The following is a 27972-nucleotide window of genomic DNA, read 5'->3' as shown; positions in this document are numbered from 1 at the left end:
AAAGACTGCATCTTTCAAGAAGACCATGATATTTATGCAGGACAATACTCCATACATCGAAGTACTCCTCTGTGTGGCTAGCCTGGTAAAGACCTTAAACATGAAAGAATAATGACATGGCCCCCTTCCTCACCTGACCCTAAACCTATTTAGAACTTGTGGGCCCTTCTTAAAGGGAGATTTACAATGAAGGAAACGGTATACCTCTATGAACAGTGTCTGGAAGGCTGTGCTTGCTGCTACACAACATGTTGATTGTCAACAGATCAAGAAACTGACAGACTCTATGAATAGAAGACTTATAACTGTTATTAAAAAGAAGGGTGGCTATATTGCCCACTGATTTTTTTTTTTTTTTTTTTTATGTCAGAAATTTTTATTTGTAAGTTCGGGTTGTTTGTTTATTATTCTCACTTTAACAGATGAAAATAGACAAGGGAGATGGGAACATCTTCATTTTTCATTTAGTTGCATAATAATTCTGCACATTTATCGTTGCCCAATAATTATGCACATAGATATTCTCCTAAGAAAGCCAAAACCTCACTTTTTAAAGGTTTGAGATTTATTAACATTTTGGATTGACCGAGAGCCATGTAGTTGTTGAATAATGAAGTTAATCCTCAAAAATGCCACTTGCCTAATAATTGTGCACATAGTGTAGTTCTTTTCGAACAAATCATATAATAGGCAGCACAAATGTGGAAGCATGGATACGAGCCTTTAGGACTGCAAGGTGAAGGGCAGAGTGACCCAGATCCCATTTCTCAAATTTTCACCATAATGGACTCCATTCACAAAGCGGTATCTTACCACATCCGAGTATGTGGTAAGATACCACACATCGCTTTCAAAAGGTTTTTCAGCATTCACTAAACAATGCTACTAAAATACAGCATGATTTTTTTTTTAAGTCATGCAGTATTTTAGTAGTGAAAGCCTGCGGTAATTCACAGCCAGCGGTATACGTTGTCCTTAGCACAGGCTGTAAATAACTGGTTGTTAAAGAGCGGACGGGGCTGGTGTCCTTAACAACCAGTAACTGTCATGGTTGTTAAGGAATGGGCAGCCGCCCACCCATCAGTGCCCATCACTGCCACCCATCAGTGCCCATCACTGCCGCCTATCAGTGCCCATCACTGCCACCTATCAGTGCCCATCACTGCCGCCTCATCAGCGTACATCAATGAAGGAGAAAATTTACCCGTTTTAAATTTTTTATAAAAAAATATAAAAAAATCAAAAAAAAAAATCAAAAAAAAAAATCAGTTTTTTACATTTTTTTAACAAAAAGTAAAAACCACAGAGGTGATCAAATACCACCAAAAGAAAGCTCTATTTGTGGTGAAAAAATGATAAAAATTTCATTTGGGTACAGTGTTGTATGACCGCGTAATTGTCATTCAAAGTGCGTCAGCACTGAGAGCTGAAAATTGGTCTGGGTAGGAGGGGGGTTTAAGTGCCCTGTAAGCAAGTGGTTAAGAACTCTTATTTGGCGGAGCTGGCAGACGGAGAGAGCCTTTTTACAGTACACTTTTTTTTGCGGATTCTTATGAGCATGAACACCCCAAGTATTTTAATAGCACCACATCCCAAAATTTGGAAGGTAAAAAGCACGAAAAATGGGACTTCAAAGGTGCAAGTAATTTAGACACAATATCAAATATAATATAAAAGATTCTTTTATTTTGATAAACAAATAAGAATTTGTTTATTTAAAAACAAAGAAACAAGGGAAAAAGGAGCTATAGTGCTGGCTAGTACAATCATATATATGCAACAATACAGCAATGATGGATTTCACTTTTTTTTGGTGAATGAGTACTATGTACGCCTACTCATTCACATGGGGGGAGGAGTTGGGGGCCCCCTTGTTAAAGAGGCTTTCAGATTCTGATAAGCCCCCCACCTGCAGAGCCCCACAACCACCATTCAGGGTTGTAGGGAAGAGGCCCTTGCCCCCATCAACATGGGGACAAGAGGCTTTGGAATGCAGAGCCCCCCTGCACCAAAGTACCCCCCATGTTGAGGACATGTGACCTGGTAAGGTTAAAGGCGGGGCACTCACTCGTCCCCCCCTTTCCTGACCTGTCAGGTAGCATGCTCTGATAAGTGTCTGGTATGGATTTTGGGAGGGCCTCACATAATTTTTTTAACATTTTGGCATGGGGGTTCCCCTCAAAATCCATACCAGTCCTTCGAGTCTGGTACGGATCCCAGGACCACTACTTATTTACTGCAATCATGTTTTTTCTTCCTTTTGTGAATTGACTTTCACTCCTGTTTTATGCAGTATTTACCAAGTGTTTTTGCTGTAGGCGTTAGATACCACATAAAGCAATAGTAAATTGGCATTTTCAGAATCACATGCGGTATTTTGGAAAACACCTAAATACCGCATGCGATTTGGTTCTGTGAATGGAGCCCAATCTCTTTAACTGAGCAATAAGGGAAACAATAGAGAGAGAAAGACTAAAGGCCCTATAGCTCTAGTCTTGCATGACATAATTATTGCCAGTGACTGTAACACCAAGAAAAACAATAGTGAATGTACTTCCTCATGTATCACAAGGAGAAGAAAGTCCTCTCCCCAGGTTCTCCCTCTGTTATTATATTGCTTGCTGACACACAAGCAAAAAAAAAAAAATACTTGTCCAGGAGACCAATAATTTATGAGCTGCTTTACAATGAAATAGCTGTAATAATGAATGAATTAATTCTGTTTGCTGCAAAGGTTCATAGTCGTATAGCAGGAGTAATGAATTGTAATCTAAAGCCCTGTTGCCCATCTCACAGCCTAGGAGCCATGTGTGATCCTTTGGCAATTTTTTGCGCACCTTTAAATAAATCTTACTGAGAGAAATATCTAATTTGGCACAAGGTTTCAATCAAGGACACTGTCTATATGAAATGTGTATGTTTTCTCTATGTGTTGTTTTTCTTCAGCTGTTCAAAAACATACTGTAAGGGAATGGGATACATTGACCTTCCCAACTGCTTTGTTTCTACCATACTTGCCCGGATCAAAAATTGGTTTACCCTGTCCCCTGATATTTAATGGCTTGAAATTGAACAATCCCTAGTTCCTGGACACAGTCTTTCGATTTGACTTCTGGTCGACTTGTTGCAACCCTTTGCATTAAAAACACAAAGTGTCATTTCTGTCTGCTGCTTTGATCCTCTGCTGTCGGCATGAATCACTTCTGACAAGTTTTCCTATCACCAAGAGAAAAATGGTGACAGGGGAGGGACCTCTACCAGATTGACAGCCTCAGCTCTTTTCATGTGAGCTGTGTGAATAGGGTGTGTCTCTTACCTCCAATCAGTTCTCAGACCACTCCTCACTGAGCTCTGTAGAGTGTAACTTCAACTCTCCGCCCCCTAATTTCTGAACTCTCAAACAAGCTTATAAATGCATCACTTTGAACAGATGTAGAGAAGAGAAGACTGCAGATAGACAGATACAACTTATGCAGGAGGATTTGTTTCATCTTTGTGTATCAACAGAGGATAGTCCCTTCACTGGACAAATGTAAGGGTTTACAACCACTTTAAAGACCTTACCTCTCTCAGTGCAAGTGTCCTTCATTACGTGGAGAACATTTCACTCAGCATCCAAAACATACTCCAGAGTATATCATATCCCAGTACCACTTCAGATACTGGAACCCTTACTGTAATTCTGGGCTAATCTAACAAGTCCTGGCAGTTCTCAGGCATCTCCACTATTAAAGATTTATACATGAAACAAACTCACCAAAGCTTTAATAAACTTAATACAGAATTTGGCCTGCCGACCTCTCAATATTTTAATATGTGCAATTTGCACATTGCCTGCATACAGTTCTGGCTCAGCCTGTACTTATTCCTGCAGAAGCCTTATCTAAGGCAGTTCCTTATCTCATCCACCCAGAACCAAAAAGGAACTTCCCTATTTTATAATATTCTTATCAATGAAACCTTATTTTCCAAAACAATGGATTCAACCAATCGGAGCTAGACCTATTAGTATCATTCACAGACTCTGAATGCCTCTCAAATGGGGAAAAACAACATACTGGTAGATTGCCCCACTAAATATTAGTGCCAATATCATTAAAGCACGTCTCTCAGTGTACCTCAGACATATGTATATCCTTATTAAATCTTAAATACAAATTACTAACCAAAACCTTGGCCACTAGTTTGAACACTGTTATACTTTATCTCATCTATGATGACCAAATGGGCTTTATGCATGGAAAGTCAACCATGAAAAATATCCATTGAATTCAAACTGTGGCTCAGCTATTGGTTTATTTCCCAGAGACATGTGCCTATCCTTTTAAGACATAGCTAAGGCCTGTAATTCTACAGGGTAACCTTATCTAGACACCTGTCTTGACCATTTTGGTCTAGGCCAAAAGATTTGTAAATTGATTAACCTCTCTGGTGGAATGATTATGTCATATTTTTGATGCTGAAAGCGGTACAATGTTTGATGCTGAAAGCGGTACAATGTTATAATATAATAAATAACTATAAATAATTCTAACAAATAATAATATAATAATAATAAAACATATTCAATAATGTAATCAAATCAAAAACACTGAAATTTGCTCAGTTGCAAATTGTCACTGTCGTTACTTTCAGTGTTTGATAACGAATTTCTCCACAAATCACTATCGCTCAGTTCTGCAAGTGATTCTAATTTATTATCGCTGTTTTCTAGCTGCTCTAAAACCACTTTTGACATAAAGGGACACTTTTTGTTGCGATGGATATTCTCAAGTTTCCAGGCAGAAAGAACAGTACATATAATATAAAACTGCATGCAGGGCACTGGACAAAGCATTAGGGACAAAAGGGATGTGAAATAATTTGATACAGTAATGTAATCTGTAAGATTACAGTGTACTTGTATATATTATGTGTCTTTCACTTTTTGAATTTTGCGCCAGTCTCCATCCCCATGCGTCGCGATGCTTGCAGGGAACGGAGCCCAGCACTGTGATAGATCGAGTGGAGGACACAGCTCACGCACACAGCGGTGGGTGGGCATTGCAGGATCCTGGGGACAAGGTAAGTAACTTTGCCTGGATCCTGCGATGCGATCCTGAGTGTAGCTCGGGGTTTCCGCTTTTGGTATTGAAAATTTACCCCGAGCCACACTCAGGAATACCACCAGGGAGGTTAAAATACTTTATACCCACCCACAATTGAATATCTTCCTGTCCTTTTGCTTCCCATTGGGTATGGGGCAAGGCCACCCTTTGTCTGCTCTTCCCTCCTGCTGTAGAAATTGAGACTCTCACTATTAACATTTAGAAAATGGAGACTTTTAAAGGCATTACCCTCTGACAATGAAACATTTAGCAACTAAACACATAGGCTTATATGTTGGTAGCTTAATACTATTTCTTTATGCTCCAGGCCATTCCATATGCTTGGCTATTCATACTGTCGAAAATTTTGGTGAATATTCTGGCCTCAAATTAACTGGAAAAAGTTGGTCCCTATGCTACTAGCCTTCACATGGATGTCCTCTACCCTGTCCCAGTCTCCTTCGAGAATTCTTCTTTATATTTATAAGAATTCTAATCACAAGAGACAGGAAAGGATGAGCTTGGGTGTTCTGAAGTGTACTGGTATTGTCCATGTTGCTGTGTGCCATGGAGACTGTGCTCTCATCCTTCCTTTGCCTTGTTTTTGCTGAGCCACAAGTAATAGGGGTGGATGAGGAGAGAACTCACCCAGTGAGGATCTCTCTTTCAGCTTCTAGCAGACTGTGAGTAGCAGGCCAAGAGTGGAAAGTGCTAGTGGATCCAGAGCTGGTGCCACCTTAAGTGAGAGATCCTATTGCTGGGTAGGATTCTGTGAGCTGCTATGGCAATTTCGCAAGCTTGTGGCATTTAGACATGTTCCCAGGTGAATGACAGGGTGAAGGAGTGGTAACAGCGGTACAAAGCCTCTCTCCTTCTCTCTCTGTGTAGTCACTAAAGTGAACGGGCAAGGAAAGCAGGGGATTAAGTGACCATCCTCCATGCTGGCCAGAAATGCTCTTGATCTCTAGGTTTTAAAAGAAGGTAGTCACCATGCTTCTTGCTTTACTGCAGCTTCCTCTTCCCTGAAGTTTGTTTGGAATACTATATAAAGAGTGTTAGCCACATTACACTAGAATAATTCTAAAGAGAAACACATTTTATAACACATAAGACATTAGCCATTAAATTGATATACTTACCTTCCTTAATCAATCAGATCATCCCATTTAAAAAAAGTTGTGTTTGGGGAAAGAAACCACCCCCTCAATTTCCATAAAATTTGGGACATATTGGGGTAGATTTACTAAAGGCAAATCCACTCAGCACTACAAGTGCACTGCAAGTGCACCTGAAAGTGCACTTTGCAGTGCAGTCACTGTAGATCGCTGTAGATCTGAGGGGAAGCTCTGAGATGAGGGGAAGCTCTGCTGATTTTATCATCCAATGATGTGCAAGCAAAAAAGCTGTTTTTTATTTTCCTTGCATGTCCCCCACAGATCTACAATGACTGCACTTCAAGTGGATTTGCCTTAGTAAATAACCCCAATTGTGTATCTCTACTTTCACTCTAAGCTTGGGAAGACCTACCCTCACAACAACTATTAAACCAGTGTAGGTTTACCCCTTTGTTTTATGTTATACAATACATGTATGTCATTGTCATAAGGATTCACAAGAGAGTGTCATTTTTTCTATTTTTTTTAAATAATGCATATCTGTATCCAGATGATTCCACATATTCATTGTTACTGGTTTTATATGTATGTACTTCTGTACTCGTGTTCACCTTTTTGAGCTCAATATACATTTCTCAAAACTTGGGAAATGCAAACAAAGTATATAATAAAAAAGCAGACATTACCATCAGTGTAACTCAGATATAAAAATGATCAGTAGATCCATAGCTGTAGACAGCCAAATTTATATGAAAATCTTGGTGCAAACCTGAAGGTTTTGGTTATGTTAGTCATGATGCTATCAGGTGGTCTGACATTAAAATTGTACAAGAGAGATGGTCTGCATCCCTCACACGAGGTCACTGAGTTTCTTAGTATGGAATTTAGGAGTTTTTGGACATGCATTTAAACTGAGAAATAGGGGTAGAGATGTAATTGATGAGGAGCATTTATGTCCCCAGCAGGTTGAAACAAATGTGAGGGGTTGTGTTGCTAAGGACTGGTTTGATGGGGTGGTCACTTCAATTAGGGCTAGTTTACACTTGCTTCAAAACATGGCTTTGGACACACTTTGTTAAAACTCTCTGAACGCCAATTAAAGCCCCATAGACTTCTATGGAGGCTTTTAAGATCTATTGAAAGAACCACTAGAGCTACATAGGGTATAATTTTTGAAGTGAAACCGAAGCAGAGCAAAGCAAAAGCAAGGTGTGAACAGGACTGTAAGCTAAACATTTTATTTAGTGACAGGGGCTTTGACTAGCATTCAGAGAGCTTTCCCAAAGCCTGTCCGAAGCCTAGTTTTGAAGCCGTTAATGTGTGTTGAACCTGAATCAAGTGTAAATGAGCCCTTAAAGTTTCTGGTGGTAAAAATAATGCAGTAAATAGCAGTGTTTGTCATATCATGTTGCTTAATGCTCGTAGTTTAGGCAACAAGCTTTGTGAGCTGACAGCTTTTATGCCTAGGGACAACATAGACCTTGTTGCAATTACAGAGACATGGTTCAAGGATTCAAATGACAGGGAAATAACAATGCCAGGATATACACTATACAGGAACAACAGAGTAGGGAAGGGGGGGGGGGGGGTTCCTGTATTTGTCAAAAATAGCATAACAGTAACATTAATTTAAAAGATAAGTGAAATACTTGAAAACCTTCTGGGTCTGCCTTCCAACCAGAGAGTTTTCTTCCTTTAGAATTGGTGTAGTGTACAGAACTCCAGAACAGACTGAAGATTATGATAACTTGTTGATTGATGAGATAACTCAAATGGCAAAGAAGGGAGAGGTTTTGATTATAGGAGACTTCAACATGCCTGACATTAACTTAAATTCTCAAACTGCTATCACAAGCAGGAGCGGGAATGTTGTGGAAGTGGGGTTTCTGTAAAACAGTTAGCAAAAAGCTCAACCCGAGTTGGTCATATTCTAGACCCAGTACTGATAAATGGGAATCGACAGTCTGATTTTGAGGTGGGAGAAAATTTGGGTTCTAGTGATCACCAGTGTCTTTGGTTTGATATTAAAATGGTTGTTATCTGCCGATCTGTACCTATATCAGAGTGTCTCCTGGCTCTAACGTGATGCCTCAGCTGTCTTCTCTGTCTGGCTGATAACCATAGCGGGAGGGGCTGAGCACTCCTGCTGACATCAGGAGGGGAGGAAAGAGAGCTGTGGAGTCATGTGAGCACCAGAAGACGCTCTGATATAAGTACAGGTCAGCAGATTTTTTACATAACACAGGCACAAGGGCACATAGCATTATGTTACAGAGAGGATGGGAGGATTTTAATTTAGTCATAATAGCAGCAGGAGGGGAGGAGGCCAGAGAAGGACAGAGCAGGACTGCGGATGACGTAGGCACATAAACTGACCACTGTGTCAAGGCTCAGCAGCCATGATAAACCGTGGTCAGTTTACAGAGGGGAGGGTATAGCCAGGCAGGATCAGCCAGGTTTTTTTAGGTGATAGAAGGGGCCAAATTACATAGGGTAACAAACACTTTTAAACAAGAACTGAAAAATCATATACAATTTTGATTTCAAAAGGACAAATTTTGCTGAAATGGGGACATTTCTAAAAAATTAATTGAAAGTTTGAAATAAAAGTACAGGAGTAAGTAATCGGTGATCACTACTAAAGTCTACCTTCCTGGAGGTAATTCAATTATATGTTGGGCAAGTTAGTAAGAATAAACGGAAGAAAAAACGAATATGGTTCACTAAAGAGGTTATTAGGACGGTAAAGGAAAAAAAAAATCAGCATAAAAAAGATTCAAGGAAGCAGGAAGTGTAGCTGACAGAGAATAAAAATAGACAAAAGAAGGCCAAACACATTATCAGTCTTGCCAAAGCACAGAAAGAGGAAAAAAATTGCTAAATCTATTAAGAAAGACGATAAAACCTTTTTTTAAGTACATTACTGATAGAAGGAAAAAAATGCAATGGGATCACTAAAATGAAAACTGGGCATGACACTACTGTATACTGAATACTGAATACTGTATGTTGAGGGAGACCTGGATGTAGCAAACCATTTAAACAAGTACTTCTGTTCGGTCTTCTCAGAAATAAATTGCACCAACAATAACAAGTTGGGGAATCATATTGGTTCTCGTAATGATGGCTCATTTTTAGGATTTCTGGAGACAGAGGTTGTAGAGGAACTGGCTTGGGGAAAACTTAATAAAGCAATGGGCCCCGAGGGTATTCATCCCAGAATTCTAAAATAACTTTAAGGTATAGTTTTTGGACCATTAAGGGATATTTTTAATCAATCTCTTCCAACAGGAGACATTCCCCATGATGGGTGCACAGCTAATATTATACCTATTACAATTGTTTTTACTATATTACTAATGTTTTGGACCAGGGTGGTGCTGTTGACACAGAATATCTTGATTTCAGCAAGGCATTTTATACAGGTCCACATAATGATCTAATACAAAAATTATACAAGTTAGGACTTAGCTCTTGGCTGGTTCAGTGGATATGCAGTTGGCTAGGGATGAGCCGAACACCCCCCCTGGTTCGGTTTGCACCAGAACCTGCGAACGGACCGAAAAATTTGCACGAACGTTAGACCCCAATTGAAGTCTATGGAACTCGAACGTTCGAAATCAAAAGTGCTAATTTTAAAGGCTAATTTGCATAGTATTGTCCTAAAAAGGGTTTGGGGACCCGGGTCCTGCCCGAGGGGACATGTATCAATGCAAAAAAAAGTTTTAAAAATGGCCGTTTTTTTCGGGAGCAGTGATTTTAATGATGCTTAAAGTGAAAAAAAAGTGAAATATTCCTTTAAATATCATACCTGGGGGGTGTCTATAATATGCCTGTAAAGTGGCGCGTGTTTCCCATGCTTAGAACAGTCCCTGCACAAAATTACATTTTTAAAGGAATAAAAGTCATTTAAAACTGCTTGCAGCTTTAATGTAATGTTGGGTCCCAACAATATGGATGAAAATCAGTGAGACAAACAACATGGGTACCCCCCCAGTCCATTACCAGGCCCTTTGGGCCTTGTATGGATATTAAGGGGAACCCCGCACCAATATTAAAAAAAGGAAAGGCGTGGGGCCCCCAGGCCCTATATACTCTGAACAGCAGTATACAGGCGGTGCAAACAAGACAGGGACTGTAGGTTTGTTGTTAAGTAGAATCTGTTTGTGATTTTGAACTGGTACATTTTTAAAGTGTAGCTCCAGCCAAAAAATCTATTTTTAAGCTTTTTGAAAAACATAGGGAAGGGTTATCACCCCTGTGACATTTGTTTTTCTGTCTGTGCACCTCTTCAGAAGATGTTACCTCACTTTCTGCCCCAATGACAAATGTTTTTTGACAATTTGGGATTTTTAGTGAAACAAGGATTGGTGATAAAGCATCAGTGGAAAGGAGACACATTTTTCCCATATTAACTCTTACAGGAGAGAATTTCCCTTCCTAAGGGTAGATTTCATCTCACTTCCTGTTGTCTCCTTCCATTTGCAAGTAGGAGTCATTTGTAAGTTGGATGTTTGAAAGTAGGGGCCTGCCCTATATACTCTGCAGAAATTGGGGCCTTAGGTGTTGGTGTTGCCACAGCACTGTAAGCCCTGACAGTTACTCTTGGTGGGTGCAGGAACGGACTCTGCTGTGAAATATTAGATCAAGAATTGTAATTACATGCCCCTGTTGAACAGGGTCAGAAAAATTGGGCCTTTGGTGGTGGTGGTGCTGGTGCCACAACACTGTAAGTCCTCACAGTTACTCTTGGTGGGCGCAGAAACGGGCCCTGCTGTGAAATATTAGATCAAGAATTGTAATTACATGCACTTGTTGAACAGGGGCAGAAAAATTGGGCCTTTGGTGGTGGTGCTGCTGGTGCCACAACACTGTAAGTCCTGACAGTTACTCTTGGTGGGCGCAGGAACGGGCTCTGCTGTGAAATATTAGATCAAGAATTGTAATTACATGCCCCTGTTGAACAGGGTCAGAAAAATTGGGCCTTTGGTGGTGGTGGTGCTGGTGCCACAACACTGTAAGTCCTCACAGTTACTCTTGGTGGGAGCTGGAACGGGCCCTACTGTGAAATATTAGATCAAGAATTGTAATTACATGCACCTGTTGAACAGGAGCAGAAAAATTGGGCCTTTGGTGGTGGTGGTGCTGGTGCCACAACACTTTAAGTCCTCACAGTTACTCTTGGTGGGCGCAGAAATGGGCCCTGCTGTGAAATATTAGATCAAGAATTGTAATTACATGTCCCTGTTGAACAGGGGCAGAAAAATTGGGCCTTTGGTGGTGGTGGTGCTGGTGCTGGTGCCACAACACTGTAAGTCCTCACAGTTACTCTTGGTGGGAGTTGGAACGGGCCCTATTGTGAAATATTAGATCAAGAATTGTAATTACATGCACCTGTTGAACAGGAGCAGAAAAATTGGGCCTTTGGTGGTGGTGGTGCTGGTGCCATAACACTGTAAGTCCTCACAGTTACTCTTGGTGGGCACAGAAATGGGCCCTGCTGTGAAATATTAGATCAAGAATTGTAATTACATGTCCCTGTTGAACAGGGGCAGAAAAATTGGGCCTTAGGCACTGGTACCACAACACTGCAACCTCTCACAGATACTCTAGTTGGAGTGCAGGAATGACCCCTCCTGCAAAATATTGCATCAAAAATTGTAATTACATGCCCCTGTTAAACAGGGGCTGAAAAATTGGGCCTTAGGCACTGGTGCTGGTGCCACAACACTGCAACCCCTCACAAATACTCAAGTTGAGTGCAGCAACGAACCCTCCTTGAAAAATATTGCAGCAAAAATTGTAATTACACGCCCCTGTTAAACAGGGGCTGAAAAATTGGGCCTTAGCCACTGGTGGCGGCGCCCAGAACCAAAAATATTCTTACAAGCTTTCAGCATGATCATTGAGGAGGAAGAGGATAATCACTCAACATAACAGGATAGTCACTCAGCATCAGCATAGGCAGTCTTGAAGGGATCTGACATTTAAAAAAAAATTATTCAGTTACATCAGCATCAGGTGCTTGGTAGCTGGTGGTGATCCAAGACTGATTCATTTTTATGAAGGTCAGTCGATCGACCGAGTCGGTGGACAGGTGCACCCTGTGATCGGTTACAAAACTTCCAGCAGCACTCAATGTGCGTTCCGAAAGAATGCTGGATGCAGGACAGGCCAGTAGCTCAATTGAATACTGTGCAAGTTCTGGCCAGTGATCCATCCTCAAGACCCAGTAACCCAGAGGATTTTCGGTGGCAAAGGTGTCCAAGTCAGACCTTGCCCCAGGTATTTCTGCACCATGTAAAACAGACGCTGGCGATGGTTGCTGGAACCGATCATACCTTGGGGCTGCGGACTAAAAAGTTGTCTGAATGCATCGGTCAGACGGCCACCTTCTCCACCGCTCCTTCTTTGACTGACCGAAGCCTCAGCAACACGTTGTCCAGGAACAGGAGTTTGTAACCTCCCAGTCTCTGGGAATGCGTTGCACAAACCTTTCTGCAAAGCCTCCCGGAGATTTTTCATCCTCTGCTCCCTCTGCAATGGCAAGATAAGGTCCTCAACCTTACCCTTGTAACGTGGATCAAGGAGGGTTGCAAGCCAGTATTGATCCCTCTCCTTGATACCATGAATACAAGGATCCTTCCGCAGGCTTTGCAGGATCAGGGAGGCCATGCGGCGTAGGTTTGCTGAGGCATTTGGTCCGGAGTCCTCTGGGTCACTAAGGACGACATGATCCGCAGCCACTTCCTCTCAGCCACGTACAAGTCCATGGGTTTTTTGGAACTGTAAATGATCCCTTAAAGACTGATGCTGATGCTGAGTGCAAGGCTCCACCTCCATGCTGACACAATCTTCCTCTTCCTCCTCCTCCTCCTTGTCCTCTTCCTGTGTGATCGGCGGGCGTGCAGGAACACTGTCTGGATAAAGGGGGCCTTGAGAGCTAAGGAAGTCCTCTTCTTCCTGCCTCTGTTCTGCCTCAAGTGCCCTGTCCATTATTCCACGCAGCGTGTGCTCCAACAGGTGGACAAGGGGGACAGTGTCACTTATGCATGCACTGTCACTGCTCGCCATCCTCGTGGCCTCCTCAAATGGTGACAGGACAGTGCATGCATCCCTGATCATGGCCCACTGGCATGGGGAAAAAAACAAGCTCCCCTGACCCTGTCCTGGTGCCACAGTCGCACAGGTACTCATTGATAGCCCTCTGTTGCATGGGCAGCCGCTGCAGCCGCTGCAGCATGGCCAACGTTGAGTTCCACCTGGTGGGCATGTCACAGATTAGGCGGTTCTTGGGCAGGTTAAATTCCTTTTGGAGGTCAGCCAGCCAAGCACTGGCATTATATGACCTGTGGAAATGCACGCAGCCAATCTAGCATTGAACCGCTGGGCATGTGGATGGATGGGAGCGAACTTCTTTCGGCGGTGCAGCAGCTGGGGCAGGGAAATTTGCCTGGTACAATCTGATGTCAGTGTACTGATAGTAGATTGCCCGCAAGTACTTGGCCGTGACACACCTAATTCTACACCTTCTATCCTCTCAGTGCAGGTCTCAGAGAGGACTGAAGGTATAGTGGGGTTGGAGATCCCAGCTGATGAGGAGCAAGGACAGGTCCTCTTTGTTCTTTGGTGTGGGTCTTTTAGGTGCGCTTGCCAATGAACTGCATGGCAGGTCAACATATGTCTGGTCAAGCATGTGGTGCCCAAGCGGGAGATGTTTTGGCCACGAGAGATACGCTTGAGACATATGTTGCATATATATATACTGTAGCTGCCTGTCTGTGGTATTAATATAGGATCAGAAGAACACCACCAATTTTATTCAGGTAGCTTTAGGTGCACACTGTGCAGAGGACACAGTACACTAACTGTAAATAATGTAGCTGCCTGCCTGTGGTATTAATAGGATCAGAAGAACACCACCAATTTTATTCAGGTAGTTTTAGGTGCACACTGTGCAGAGGACACAGTGCACTAACTGTAAATACTGTAGCTGCCTGCCTGTGGTATTAATAGGAGCAGAACAACATCAATTTTCTTCAGGTAGCTTTAGGTGCACAGTGTGCAGAGGACACAGTACACTAACTGTAAATACTGTAGCTGCCTGTCTGTGGTATTAATAGGATCAGAAGAACACCACCAATTTTATTCAGGTAGCTTTAGGTGCACACTGTGCAAAGGACACAGTACACTAACTGTAAATACTGTAGCTGCCTGCCTGTGGTATTAATAGGATCAGAAGAACACCACCAATTTTATTCAGGTAGTTTTAGGTGCACACTATGCATAGGACACAGTACACTAACTGTAAATACTGTAGCTGCCTGTCTGTGGTATTAATATAGGATCAGAAGAACACCACCAATTTTATTCAGGTAGCTTTAGGTGCACACTGTGCAGAGGACACAGTACACTAACTGTAAATACTGTAGCTGACTGCCTGTGGTATTAATAGGATCAGAAGAACACCACCAATTTTATTCAGGTAGTTTTAGGTGCACACTGTGCAGAGGACACAGTGCACTAACTGTAAATACTGCAACTGCCTGCCTGTGGTACTAATAGGATCAGAACACCACCAATTGTCTCCAGGTAGCTTTAGGTGCACACTGTGCAGAGGACGCACTACACTAACTGTAAATGCTGTAGCTGCCTGCCTGTGGTATTAATAGGATCAGAAGAACACCACTAATTTTCTTCAGGTAGCTTCAGGTGCACACTGTGCAGAGGACACAGTGCACTAACTATAAATACTGTAGCTGCCTGCCTGTGGTATTAATAGGAGCAGAACTACAGCAATTGTCTCCAGGTAGCTTTAGGTGCACACTGTGCAGAGGACGCACTACACTAACTGTAAATACTGTAGCTGCCTGCCTGTGGTATTAATAGGATCAGAAGAACACCACTAATTTTCTTCAGGTAGCTTTAAAAGGTTTTTATTTGCCAAATGCATATAAATAAAATAACACATTGCATATAAGGTATATTACTGGATGCAGCCGTCAAAGTACAATTATTCAAAAGTAGTTCAGAATAAGCATCCTATGATAAAGGATATATCAGTACAGTTAGCATTTTTTTTTAAACTGTAAAGTACCAGTTACAATCCATAATTGTAATGTAAATTATCTTCAGTCTAAGATATGGTAAAAAAATAAAAATACAAAATATATATAAGAAGTTAGAGAACAGAACCATAGAGGTGGCTACCTCTCAAACCAATTGTGCTGTGTGCTGTCCTCCCTCTAGTCCCCCAGAATATGCTCCCCCAATGTCATCCTACCTGATATATTACTCAACTACATTATATAGAAGATTCCATTTTAGATGTCACATGGCGTAGTTTCCTTTGAGTTAATCCATCTTCCCCATACTTTATTGAATTTTTTCTTACTACCTCTTGCTTCATAGGTCATTTTATACAGTGTAATATTTCCAATAACCAATCCTTTCCACGCTCCTAAGGTAAGGTGATCCCTCTTTATCCAATTTAAAACAATCAGCTTCCTGACATAATAAAACAGTAGTCTCAAAAACAGTCTAGCATTGTTGCTCATTACTTCTTCTTCTATTACCCCTAGGAGACCCAGCAGTGGGCTACATATGTTCGGGAGATCAAATGTTTCTGCAACAAACTGGGTTACTTGTGACCATAAGGGTCGTATTCTATTACAGTCCCATACCATGTGCATAAAAGTACCTTCTGCCACCAGGCATTTGTGACAAATAGGGTCAGTTCTTCTGCCCATCCTATATAGTCTGTATGGGGTGTAATACACTTGGTGTAGGTATCTTAGTTGTATCAGTTTGTTCCTCGCAGAGATGACCGTGGACATATAGGAGGTCAAAACCTCTTTCCAATGAGCCTCAGTCAACTCTGGGATGATATCTTTCCATCTGTCTCTCATTTTCTCTTCCCTTCTTTTTTTCTATGAGTGCCGCATAGTAAGTGGATATGCGTTTTGTGTGGTCAGGTTCTGCGAGCAGTGTTTCCATTTTTGTGTTTTCTAAAGGTATCAACCCCGTTCCAAATTGTGCACGTGTCGCATGCCTCAACCTGGTATAGTGAAATGCCCATGAATCGGGGACACCCAATTCCCTTTTCAACTGTGCAAACGTTTTAAGTTCAACATTCTCAAATAATTGGTGCATATATGTAAGGCCAAATTTGGCCCATCTATGTCCATCCTCCAAATGAGAAAGGTCCTTCAGACAAGGGTTGAACCATAATGGGGTATTTGGTGACAGGTGTAAAGGTCTGTCTTGTATTTGTTTTATAGAGATCTCGAGCACCCGTTTGGCTGATTTAAGCACAGTCATCCCGTCCTCAGTAGGCACCATCCCTCTAAAAAAGAAATTCAGAAGTGCTTCATAGGAGGTTGCCACAGCTGCCTCCACCGCAGTGGCAGCGTTGTTCAGCTGTGGAAACATGCGCCAGTGGGCTTGAACCAGCTGAGATGCCAAATAGTACAGGCGAAGATCGGGTATTGCCAGACCTCCCCTCCCCACTGGCAACTGCAAGATGGCCAGCGACACACGAGCTGCCTTGTCTCCCCATAAAAAGAAGGTCAACAAGGAGTCAATGTATCGAAATGTCTTTTTAGGAATATATAATGGGGCATTAGAGAGTATATATAAAAATTTCGGGGGAAAAATCATTTTAAACAGATTAGCTCTACTTAATAATGTGAGTGGAAGGTCTTTCCATTTCTGTACTCTATCTCTGAAGGCTCTGATTACAGGCCATAGGTTCACCTCCATGAATGAGTTCACAGGTAGTTGGATATGTATTCCTAAGTATTTAAAGTGGGTTGTTATCGCTAAAGGGCATTGAGTGGGAAGCACCAGGTTTGGCTGTGGATCTAGAGGAAACAGCGATGATTTAGACCAATTAATTTGAAAGCCAGAGAAGTTACCAAATTCCTGGATCAAGTCGAATGCATTAGATAATGATAGTTCCGGATCTCCCAAATATAGGAGCATATCATCTGCATATAATGATACGCGTTCCTCCAGATCCCCAACCAACAGCCCCTTGATGTCATCTTGACTCCTAAGTTTTGCTGCAAGGGGTTCTTTAGCTAGGGCAAAGAGGAGCAGGGACAGGGGACATCCCTGTCTCGTCCTCCTACCTATCTTGAATGTGTCTGAGATGAGCCCATTAACTTTAAAACATGCTCGGGGGTCCTTGTAAAGCAACCTAACCCAGTTCAAAAATCTTGGTCCAAAGCCCAATTTAATAAGTAGGGAGAACAGAGTCAAATGCTTTTTTTGTGACGAGTGATGCCACCACCCTTTTACCTGTATTTGTATGGGAAATTTGCAAATTTACATAGAGCCTTCTAAGGTTCATTTGAGTACATCGGCCCGGGATAAACCCAGTTTGATCTGAGTTGATCAATTTAAGGATTACCGATTGCAATCTACCAGCCAAAATTTTAGCTAATATTTTGACATCAGTATTGATCAAGGAGATCGGTCTATATGATTCGCATTCGCTCGGGTCTTTACCAGGTTTTGGGATCACAACAATTAGAGCTTCATGCATGGATTCTGGTAATGTACCTTCTGTTTCTGCCAGCACAAAAACTTTTTGGAGACGCGAGACTAAGCTGTCTTTGTGCAGCTGATACCATTCCGCTGGGAAACCATCGAGTCCAGGTGACTTACCCGGCCTAAAGGAGGAAATGGCATCAGCTATCTCTTCTGAGGTAATGGAATGTTCCAATGCAGCACTATCCTCCAGGTCCAAAGATGGAAGGCTCAGGTCCTTCAAATAGGAGGAAAGCTCCTGATCAGTACATCCGGACTGGGATTGGTATAGGGTGTCATAAAAGTCTACGAACACTTTTAGAATATCTCGCAAGTCTCTCACCAAGTCTCCCCCTGGTTTTCTAAGGTGTAGTACAGATGTAGGGGCATACATAGGTCACACCAAGAAAGCTAATAAGAGGCCACTTTTGTCACCAAATTCAAAAATGGATCTAGTTTGTTGTAGTTGTTTTTTCATAGTGTGATCTGTCAAAAGTAATTTAAACTGTCTCGTCAGGTCTTGCCAAGACTCATAAGTATCAGGTGAGGGGTTTGGTATATATTCCTGTTCAGCTGCAGCTGCATCGCGTTCCACATGTGTGATATCTGAGTTTAAGGCATTTGCAAAGTCTCTCGCCTCTTTAGTAAACACTCCCCTCATGGTGGCTTTAAAAGCCTCCCATTGATTGTGTATCGAGGTTTCAGCACCATTCTCCCTCTAGTAATGACTAATAGCCGTCTTACAGCCCAGTGACACGTATTCCTCCTGTAGCCACTGTGTTTTCAGGCGCCATTGTCTTCTCCCATTGGGCACATTCAAATTTAATGTGACTTCCAGTGGAGAATGGTCCGATAGAGCTCTAGGAAGGTACCTGACCCCGAATATAATTTGGAGACCATCTATGGAGGACAGCAGCATATCTATTCTAGTCAGTGTCTTGTGAGTTTCCAAGTGGCATGAATATGTCCTGACTCCTGGATTATTACAACGCCACACATCAGTGCGAGAGTAGCTGTCCAACCAGGATGAAAGGGTGTGGCGCACGCCAGATGCACATCCATGCCTGTCAAGATTCCCATCCGACACCACATTAAAATCACCCATCAACAGCAGTGGGCCCTGTGCTATCTTCACAGCTTCATTTAGAATGCTTTCTAATACTTGGAAGGAGAATGGCGGGGGAACATACACGCATACCAGGGTTAAACATATATTATACATTTGACATACTAATATGGCATATCTACCATTGGGGTCTGATTTGACCTGTATAATTTGTGCCGCTGCTTTCTTAGCAACCAGGATGGCCACTACCCTAGAATTCGTTGAATATTCAGCGTGTATGACTCTCATAATGTTAGCTTTCTTTAATGCCATAACTTTGGAACCTTGGAGATGCGTCTCCTGTAACAGGATAATGTGCCATTGATATAGCAACGATACCAGAGCTCGCCTCCCGGGAGAGCATCGGCTAACCAGTCTTTGGCCAGCCACTTCAATCTGTGGGGACTAAAACAGAGAGAGACAGCAGCACACAGCACTAACCAACAAAGCATAACTTCCCTTATCTTCCCACCCTGCACACAGCCCCAACATGCCGTGCGCCCAGATCCCATAACTATAACAATAATAAATGACCTCAGGGAGTCATAGGTCATGATCAACCTCTGGGGTTATAGGTCTTTAGCGGGGGGGGGGGCCCGCCACTTATCAACCTGCAGTGAGTCTTGCAGAGAAAAACAAAAACAAAAACGTCCAGACCTATCAACACCCCATACCCTCCCTGCATGTATTAGGAGAACAGTATCTGTAGCCAGTGCCAGCAAACCAAAAAAGGGAGAAAAAAGATAAAAGAAGGAGAAAAAAAAAAAAAAAAAAACTTTTCCCGTCCTTTTTATAAGAAGATCTTGAAAGGATGAAAGGATCTGTTCCTGGCGATACACAGTTCAGTAGTGCAATCCGGGGAATAAAAAAAGTTCCAAGAAATAATAATAGAAAGAAAGATTCTCCTGCATCCAAGAGAAACTTAGCAAAATGAACGTTCAATCAACATGTAGAACCATGTAGGACAAGTCACGGTATAACTGTAGTATCAGAGCATAAGAACACAATCTTGAGCCTCAGGGCTGATAAACAAAAGTAAATTGGTAAGGTTAGCTGCAGAAGCATAGGTCAAAAGGATGTGTGTCTTCCTCTCAGCGTCTGGCTTCAGGGCTAGGGCGCCCCCTAGCATCTAGCCAGCGAGAGGCTTCAGTGGGAGAATTAAAGAAGGAAACTTTTCCCTTATCGACCACTCTCAGCTTTGCTGGGTACAACATGCTATAAGCCAGCTGCAGATCCCTGAGCCTTTTCTTGACATGCACAAAGCTGGCTCTTTGCTTCTGCGTAGCTGCAGAAAAATTGGGGTATATTGAAATTCGATTTCCATTATATTGCAAATCTCCCATAGTGCGGGCCGCACGGAGGATATTTTCACGGTCTCTGAAGTGTAGGATACGGGCTATCATTGGACTTGGGCGAGACCCAGGAGGGGGAGGTTTTGATGGGACCCTATGGGCTCTCTCTATGGCAAACAAGCATGAAAAGGTATCATCCACCATATTATCCTTAAACCACATTTCAAGGAAGTTTTCAAGTTGTTTGCCCTCTGCCTTCTCAGGAAAACCATCCAGGTGAATATTGTTCCTCCTTTGGCGGTCTTCCATGTCACTAAGCTTATCTGTGTGAGCACCCACTTCACAATGTATATTCTGCACTTTATGCTCCAGAGGACAGACTACATCTTCCAGGTAACTAATTCTCTGTTCAGCTTCAGTAGCCCTTTCTCTAATGGTCTGTACATCATTCTTTAAAAACAACATCTCAGCCCTTATTCCATTAATGTGTTCAGTCAGCGTGGACTGGCTGGTACATATAGCTTTCATAATCTGTTTCAGAGATGGCTCCCCCTCCCCCACCTCTGGCACTATGTCTCCCAGTTCTTCCTGCGGTAGCCCCTCCAGGGAGAGTCCTCTTCTCAATCCCATAGTTCTAGGAGGCAGTGGGCTTACCTTGCCAGAGTGAGGGGGGGGCGGTCCGTTCCGCTCTGCTGTGTATTGCTGGGGCTTCGTTCATCTGCCTCATGGCCGCAGCCATCTTGAGATCCCCAGGCATACTGAGAGAGGCGCTTCGCCGTGGATTTCATGGGCGCTTGCCCGTATTTAACCATGCCACTGCGGTCTGCCAGGTCCAGAGGGAGTACTGGAAGCTTTGGTGTGGAAAATCTGTGTCTCTGACACCCAGGATGACTAAAGGATTCGTTGTCCTACACAGAGCTCCAGCTCAGTGCTGCTCACATGCCAGCTGCTAGCTCTGCCCCTTCTTCAGGTAGCTTTAGGTGCACACTGTGCAAGGGACGCACTACACTAAATTGTAAATACTGCAGCTGCCTGCGGTACTGTACTAATAGGATCAGAAGAACACCACTAATTTTGTTTAGGTAGCTTTAGGTGCACACTGTGCAGAGGATGCACTAAACGAACTTGTAAATACTGCAGCTGCCTATGGTACTGTACTAATAGGATCAGAAGAACATCACTAATTTTCTTCAGGTAGCTTTAGGTGCACACTGTGCAGAGGATGCACTAAACTAACTTGTAAATACAGCAGCTGTCTGCGGTACTGTACTAATAGGATCAGAAGAACACCACTAATTTTCTTCAGGTAGCTTTAGGTGCACACTGTACAGAGGATGCACTACACTAACTTGTAAATACTGCAGCTGCCTGCGGTACTGTACTAATAGGATCAGAAGAACACCACTAATTTTCTTCAGGTAGCTTTAGGTGCACACTGTGCAGAGGACGCACTACACTGACTTGTAAATACTACAGCTGCCTGTGCATCTAACTTAAATCAAATTGTCTCTCTGTCTATCTATCTCTCTCAACGGCAGAACACACTACACAGGGCCGCCATGCAGGCGACCTTATATAGCGTGGGGAGTGTACTAAACCCCCTGAGCCAAAATTGGCCAAAGCCACCCTGGCTTTGGTCAATTACGGCTCTCTGTACAGACGGCGCTGTGATTGGCCAAGCATGCGGGTCATAGTGCATGCTTGGCCAATCATCAGCCAGCAATGCACTGCGATGCCGCAGTGAATTATGGGCCGTGACGCGCCATTTGAATTTGTCGCGAACGGCCCATATCGTTTTGAATTCGGCGAATGACCGAACAGGCAATGTTCGAGTTGAACGTGTGATTTGAACACGAAGCTCATCCCTACAGCTGGCTAAAGGATAGATACCAGAGTGTGGTTGTAAATGGGGTTCACTCGGAACAGTAACTAGTGATTTACCACAAGGCTCTGTACCAGATCCTCTTCTATTTTATCTATATGTAAGTGTTATAACTAAAGGTTTGTTGGACGGGATATGTCTTTTTGCTGATGATACAAAGGTGTGTAATAGGGTTGATATCCCTGGAGGTATCTGTAACATGGAACATGATTTGGCATTGCTGGAAGATTGGTCAAAGCAGTGGAAACTGCAGTTCAATGTTTCTAAATGTAAAGTAATGCACCTAGGTGAAAAAAATCCCTTGAGAATATAACATTGGGGTATAGTGTTGGCTAGCAATACAGAAGAAAAATATTTGGGGGTACTTATTTCAGATGATTGCAAAATGAGCAAACAGTGTGACCAGCCAGTGGAAAAAGCAAATAGAATTCTAGGCTGCATTACAAGAGGATGGAGGTTCTGATTCCCCTACATAGATTTTTAGTGAGACCTCATTTAGAATACTGTGTCCAGTTCTGTATACCTCAATTACAAAAATATATTGATAAGATAGAACAAGTCCAGAGATGGGTAACAAAAATAATGAAAGGTCTGGGGGATAAAACATACTGAGACGACTTCGGGAACTTTATATGTACAGTCTGGAGGAAAGAAGGGAAAGGGGAGACATGATTGAAATCTTTAAATACATCAAGGGGGTGAATAAGGTTCAGATGGGCAGTTTTTTCAATATGAGACCAAAATCAAGAACACGGGGACATGACCTCAAACTAACTGGAGGAAAGTTCAAAACTAATTTTATAAAGTGTTATTTTTATGAGATGGTAGTTGAGGCTTAAAATAAACTTCCAGCAGAGGTAGAGAGACTGTCAACAGTAAATGGCTTCAAACACGCTTGGGACAAACATAGATCTTTACACAAAAAAGTTAACAAATAAACAAACAAAAACAACAACAAAAAAGAAACAAAAAGGGCAGACGAAAGAAAAGTATAAATACTAGTATTTTTCCAATATGCAGGGGGAGGAACGCTAAAGTTATGAAAAAAGTAGAAGGGTCCACTTTAAGCAATAAATGCATTTGTATGCACTTGAAATATCATGATTGATTGTCACATTTAAGTGCCTGTACAGGGCAATAAATATCACTACTGCTGTCATATACAGCAAGTTGAAATGTAATTAACTGGCACATTTTGTGTGTGGGAGAAAATCTATTGGCACGAGAATGATGTTTATTTCTTCAGCACCAATGTTTTGACAAAAAAAGCTTTTCATATTTACATTATCAGTTGAACTTTGTAAGTTTAGAGATGCTCATCAACTGCAAAATAAACAAAGATTACTCCATTGTAATTTGTGCTTGGTTCCTAACTGAGCGTCATTGCTTGTTGCTTTTAAAGAGCCAATTTCTTATTCACGCCGTGAATCCACCGTGATAAAATATTTTCTTTAGCATTAAGGTGGTTCTAAAGTCTGAATGCGTTTTACCTTAATACATTTTTTGCATTAAGGTAAAAACGCCCCATTACCTCTCCCACCCCCTCTGTCACTAAACACTCACCTGGCTCAATGTCATCCCTCCAGCACTGTCTCAGGCTCCAGCATTGGACATTGCACTTTCTGCTTTCACAGGGGAAGCTGAGGTGGTGGAGCCATAGGCTACTGCTGCCATCAGTCAAACTCCTGTGAGGTGGGAGTGGGGACATTTCTTATCAGTGCTGTGTGTTCTTATAGATGCACACAGCCCGAGTCTGCACTCAGTGGGAGTGCACACATATTGGAGCCTCCTTAACACCTGGCCTGCAACAGGAGGCACCTGAAGGAGGGAGGGGCCCACTAAACCAGCAAAGACTGTCAGAAGAGGAGGTAAGTAACCTTTCTGTGCAATATTGTTGCAAAGAACAGGTAAACAAGATTTTTTTTATTAAAAAAGGAGATTTTAGTATTACTTTAAACCCTATGTTCACCTTTTTGAAAAAAAAAAATACTAAAAATGCTATATTTTCTTGCAGGTAAAAAAATGTGCATGTATTATTATTATTATTTTCTAATGAGCCTGCAGAGCATTGCCCCAATGATAGCAGAACGCGGGTGCAATGTCTGGCTCCTGCAGACTCTCAGTACACTGTCTGCCCATAGCTCCGCTATGGGCAGGCAGTTCCTTGAGAGCAGGAACATCAATGAACTACAAGGATGCTCACCAGCATTGAGAACTACAAGCCATAAGCCACAATGACTGACAGTACTTGTAGTCTATTTATTTACAGGAGACTGTGAAGAAATGACACTTTGCTACAATGTAAATTAATGAGTGTACAGCTTGTATAACAGTGTGAATTTTCTGTCCCCTCGAAATAACTCAACACACAGCCATTAATGTCTAAACCGCTGGCGACAAAAGTGAGTACACCCCTAAGTGAAAATGTCCAAATTGGGCCAAAGTGTCAATATTTTGTGTGTCCTCCAATATTTTCCAGCACTACCTTAACCCTCTCGCGCATGGAGTTCACCAGAGCTTCACAGGTTGCCACTGGGTTCCTCTTCCACTCCTCCATGGCGACATTACGGAGCTAGTGGGTGTTAGAGATTCTGCACTCCTCCACCTTCTGTTTGAGGATGCCCCACAGATGCTCAATAGGGTTTAGGTCTGGAGACATGCTTGGCCAGTCCATTACCTTTACCCTCAGCTTCTTTAGCAAGGCAGTGGTCGTCTTGGAGATGTGTTTGTGGTCATTATCATGTTGGAATACTGCCCTGCAGCCCAGTCTCTGAATGGAGGGGACCATGTTCTGCTTCAGTATGTTACAGTACATGTTGGCATTCAGGGTTCCCTCAATGAACTGTAGCTCCCAAGTGCCAGCAGCACTCATGCAGCCCCAGACCATGACACTCCCACCACCATGCTTGACTGTAGACACACTTTGTCTTTGTACTCCCCATCTGGTTGCTGCCACACACGCTTGAGACCATCTGAACCAAATACATTTATCTTGGTCTCATCAGACCACAGTATATGGTTCCAGTAATACATGTCCTTAGTCTGTTTGTCTTCAGCAAACTGTGGGCTTTCTTGTGCATCATCTTTAGAAGAGGCTTCCTTCTGGAACAACAGCCATGCAGACTAATTTGATGCAGTGTGCGTATGGTCTGAGCACTAACAGGCTGACCCTCCACCCCTTCAACCTTTACAACAATGCTGGCAGCATTCATATGTCAATTTCCCAAAGACAATCTCTGGATATGATGCTGGGCATGTGCGCTCAACTTCTTTGGTGAACCATGGTGAGGCCTATTCTGCGTGGAACCTGTCCTGTTAAACCGCTGTATGGTCTTGGCCACTGTGCTGCAGCTCAGTTTCAGGGTCTTGGCAATCTTCTTATAGCCTAGGCCATCTTTATGTAGAGCATAAAATTTACATTGATATATTGTTATATAAGCTGTACACTCACTACTCACTACTTTACATTGTAGCAAAGTGTAATTTCTTCAGTGTTGTCACATGAAAAGATATAATAAAATATTTACAAAAATGTGAGGGATGTACTCACTTTTGTGAGATACTGTGGGTACCATTACAAATGAGTTTAAAAAAAAAACTTTCAGTGGGGAGCACCTCTTTTAATTAGGTGTAAAGAGCCACAATAAACATACAAAAATACTTTAAAGAACATGTTTGGAGGATGTCTTAACCCTGCACATAAAGTGGTGCACCTGTACAATGTTCTAAAGCAATAGTGATATTTACAAATATTGCTGCTAAATGATGTTCCCCACACTATTTTCTTTTTTATTTGTCGAGTCCCCCTAAACAATCAATACCAGACCCCTATCTTGGGTAAGGTCTGGCATAGATGTTAAGTGGCATCTGGCTGTTTCACAAACAGAATTAAGTGGCTGGGATTCCCATCAATATCTTTAATAGACCTTTATCCTAGATGAGAGTCTGGTATAGATTGTTATGGGGACCCCCCCAAAAAAATTAATGTGCGGTATCCCCTGGAAATACTTAATAGACCCTTATCCTTGATGATTGTTGGTATGGATTTTCAGGAAGGCTCCACACAAAAAAACACCCAGAAAATGTTATGGGGTCCTCTCCAAAAGCTATACCAAAGTTTTCGGGTAGGAACATACTACATTCAAAAAAACAAGAAAAAAAACAGTGAGGGGTCCCCCAAAAGCCATATTAGACCCTTATCCAATTATGCAGCCTTGATGGCCAGGAAAAATATGCATTTCCTTGGAATGGTACCTAGCTTCCCATGACAAAGCAATTCTCCTCATGTTGATAGGGACAAGGGCATCTTTCCTACATCCCTGGCCTGGGTGATGTTGTGGGGCCTGGGGGGGAGGTTGCTTATCAGAATGTGAAGGCCCCCTTTAAAATAAGTCAGTGTTCAGATATCTGTTCCCCCATGTACATAAGTAAGGGGTACATAGAACACCTGGTTTTTCATTCATAACAAACATACCACGCAAGTCAAAAAATGCCCCATGGTGTAAATATTTTGTCAATTACATCATCCAGCGATGTAGATCCATGTCAGTTATGAACAACAGTGCTCGATGAAACAAAACATATCCCTCACCATACAATTAGTATGCTTCTAAGTACAACTAATATTAAAACTAATCAGTTCACAGACACAGTATTCTATTTTTACTGAATGCAGCTAAACTGAATGCACCTAAACTCAGGCAAAAATTCTATGTGAATGGCACCATTGAAAAGGCAATACATGCATTTATATGCTCTTAGAAATATCCTCCAAATGCATGTAAATGCAGGGTTGACAGTACCAGTGTGAACGAGGCCTTACTATAAATGAACAAAGAGCATATCAGACTACTGTAGTGTGCTTGAGCATTACGTAGTTTGCTTGCTCAAAATGATAAGTATACATTTAAAGCCATCTGACTTTAACACTGTTCACAGTAAATAAATCTACCCATTAACACTGGGGGTGAATGCATGAGCATCAGTATGTATACAATTTACACTTAAATAATTTTGGAGCTGATATATAAAAAGTAATAACAGGAATATTGCCCATAGCAACCGTTTAGAATCCATGTTTTATTTCAAAGCTGAGCTGCAGGTAGAATCTGATTGGTTGCTATGGAAAACAATAAGGTTTTCCTATAGCATAATTTTCATAAGTCAACCCCTAGAAACTTATAAATAATATATTAGTAATGGTTATTTCTATTGAGCCATAAATACAATTTTTCATAAGATGGGTGCAGAACACACAAACTGAATGCAGACAGAAACTTTAAAAAAATATATATTTGTTTTTTTGGTTATTTTCAGTTATGTTTTAGTGACTCTTACCACCTACAGCCCAGTGTCTGCATTCTTCATCTAGTCCCTAGTTACTTGTTGCTCTGACTTCATTCCCTTGACTTACACAGGCTTGGTGACCGTGACCCCATTCTCAGTACATGAAATCTCTTGAACTACATAATGAGATCAGGGAGAAGTGGGATAGGCCTCAGAACAGCAGATTACAGTGTTCAGAAGAGGTTTCCTTTTAACAATTTAGCAGTGCCTTACCGACATTCTGAAAAGAGCTTTCAGTCCCTGTTTCCATTTTAAATGATTTCACCTCTATTTATCTAATCTTTTCGGGCATTGTCAGTTTATTATCAAGGCTGCCTTAATGAGTGTCAGAAGTCATCGAAGTTCATCCTACAAAAAGGTGTTTGCTCTATTTTAGCCATGTTTTTCATGCAAATGGAACTGATGAACAAAACAAAAAAATAACTTATTTCCTTTCTTCATTTGCAGGCTGTAAGGAGACAAAAGGTTCTTGAACAAAGTATTCAGTCTGCCCAGGAGACTGACAAAGCTATTCGCCTAATTCAGGAATCCCTTGGCACCATAGACAAACAATTGACGGCCTATATTTCTGACAGAATTGATGCAGGCCACGTTCCCCAAGAAGCACAGGTAG

The 27972-nt window shown here is 42.1% G+C and overlaps 1 protein-coding gene across 1 annotated transcript in view; it reads left to right on the top strand.

Annotated features, from left to right (window-relative positions):
- The window catches only part of DMD (dystrophin), a 3507873-nt gene that overhangs the window by 1287863 nt on the left and 2192038 nt on the right, over positions 1 to 27972 (top strand). The window contains exon 29 of the mRNA XM_073614841.1: positions 27807 to 27968. Within this exon, the coding sequence (XP_073470942.1) occupies positions 27807 to 27968 (162 nt within the window). The remainder of the gene's footprint in view (positions 1 to 27806; positions 27969 to 27972) is intronic.

Source organism: Aquarana catesbeiana, linkage group LG02 (genome assembly GCF_042186555.1).
Source record: "Aquarana catesbeiana isolate 2022-GZ linkage group LG02, ASM4218655v1, whole genome shotgun sequence".
NCBI lineage: Eukaryota > Metazoa > Chordata > Amphibia > Anura > Ranidae > Aquarana > Aquarana catesbeiana.
This window is presented reverse-complemented; position numbering and strand designations above follow the sequence as displayed.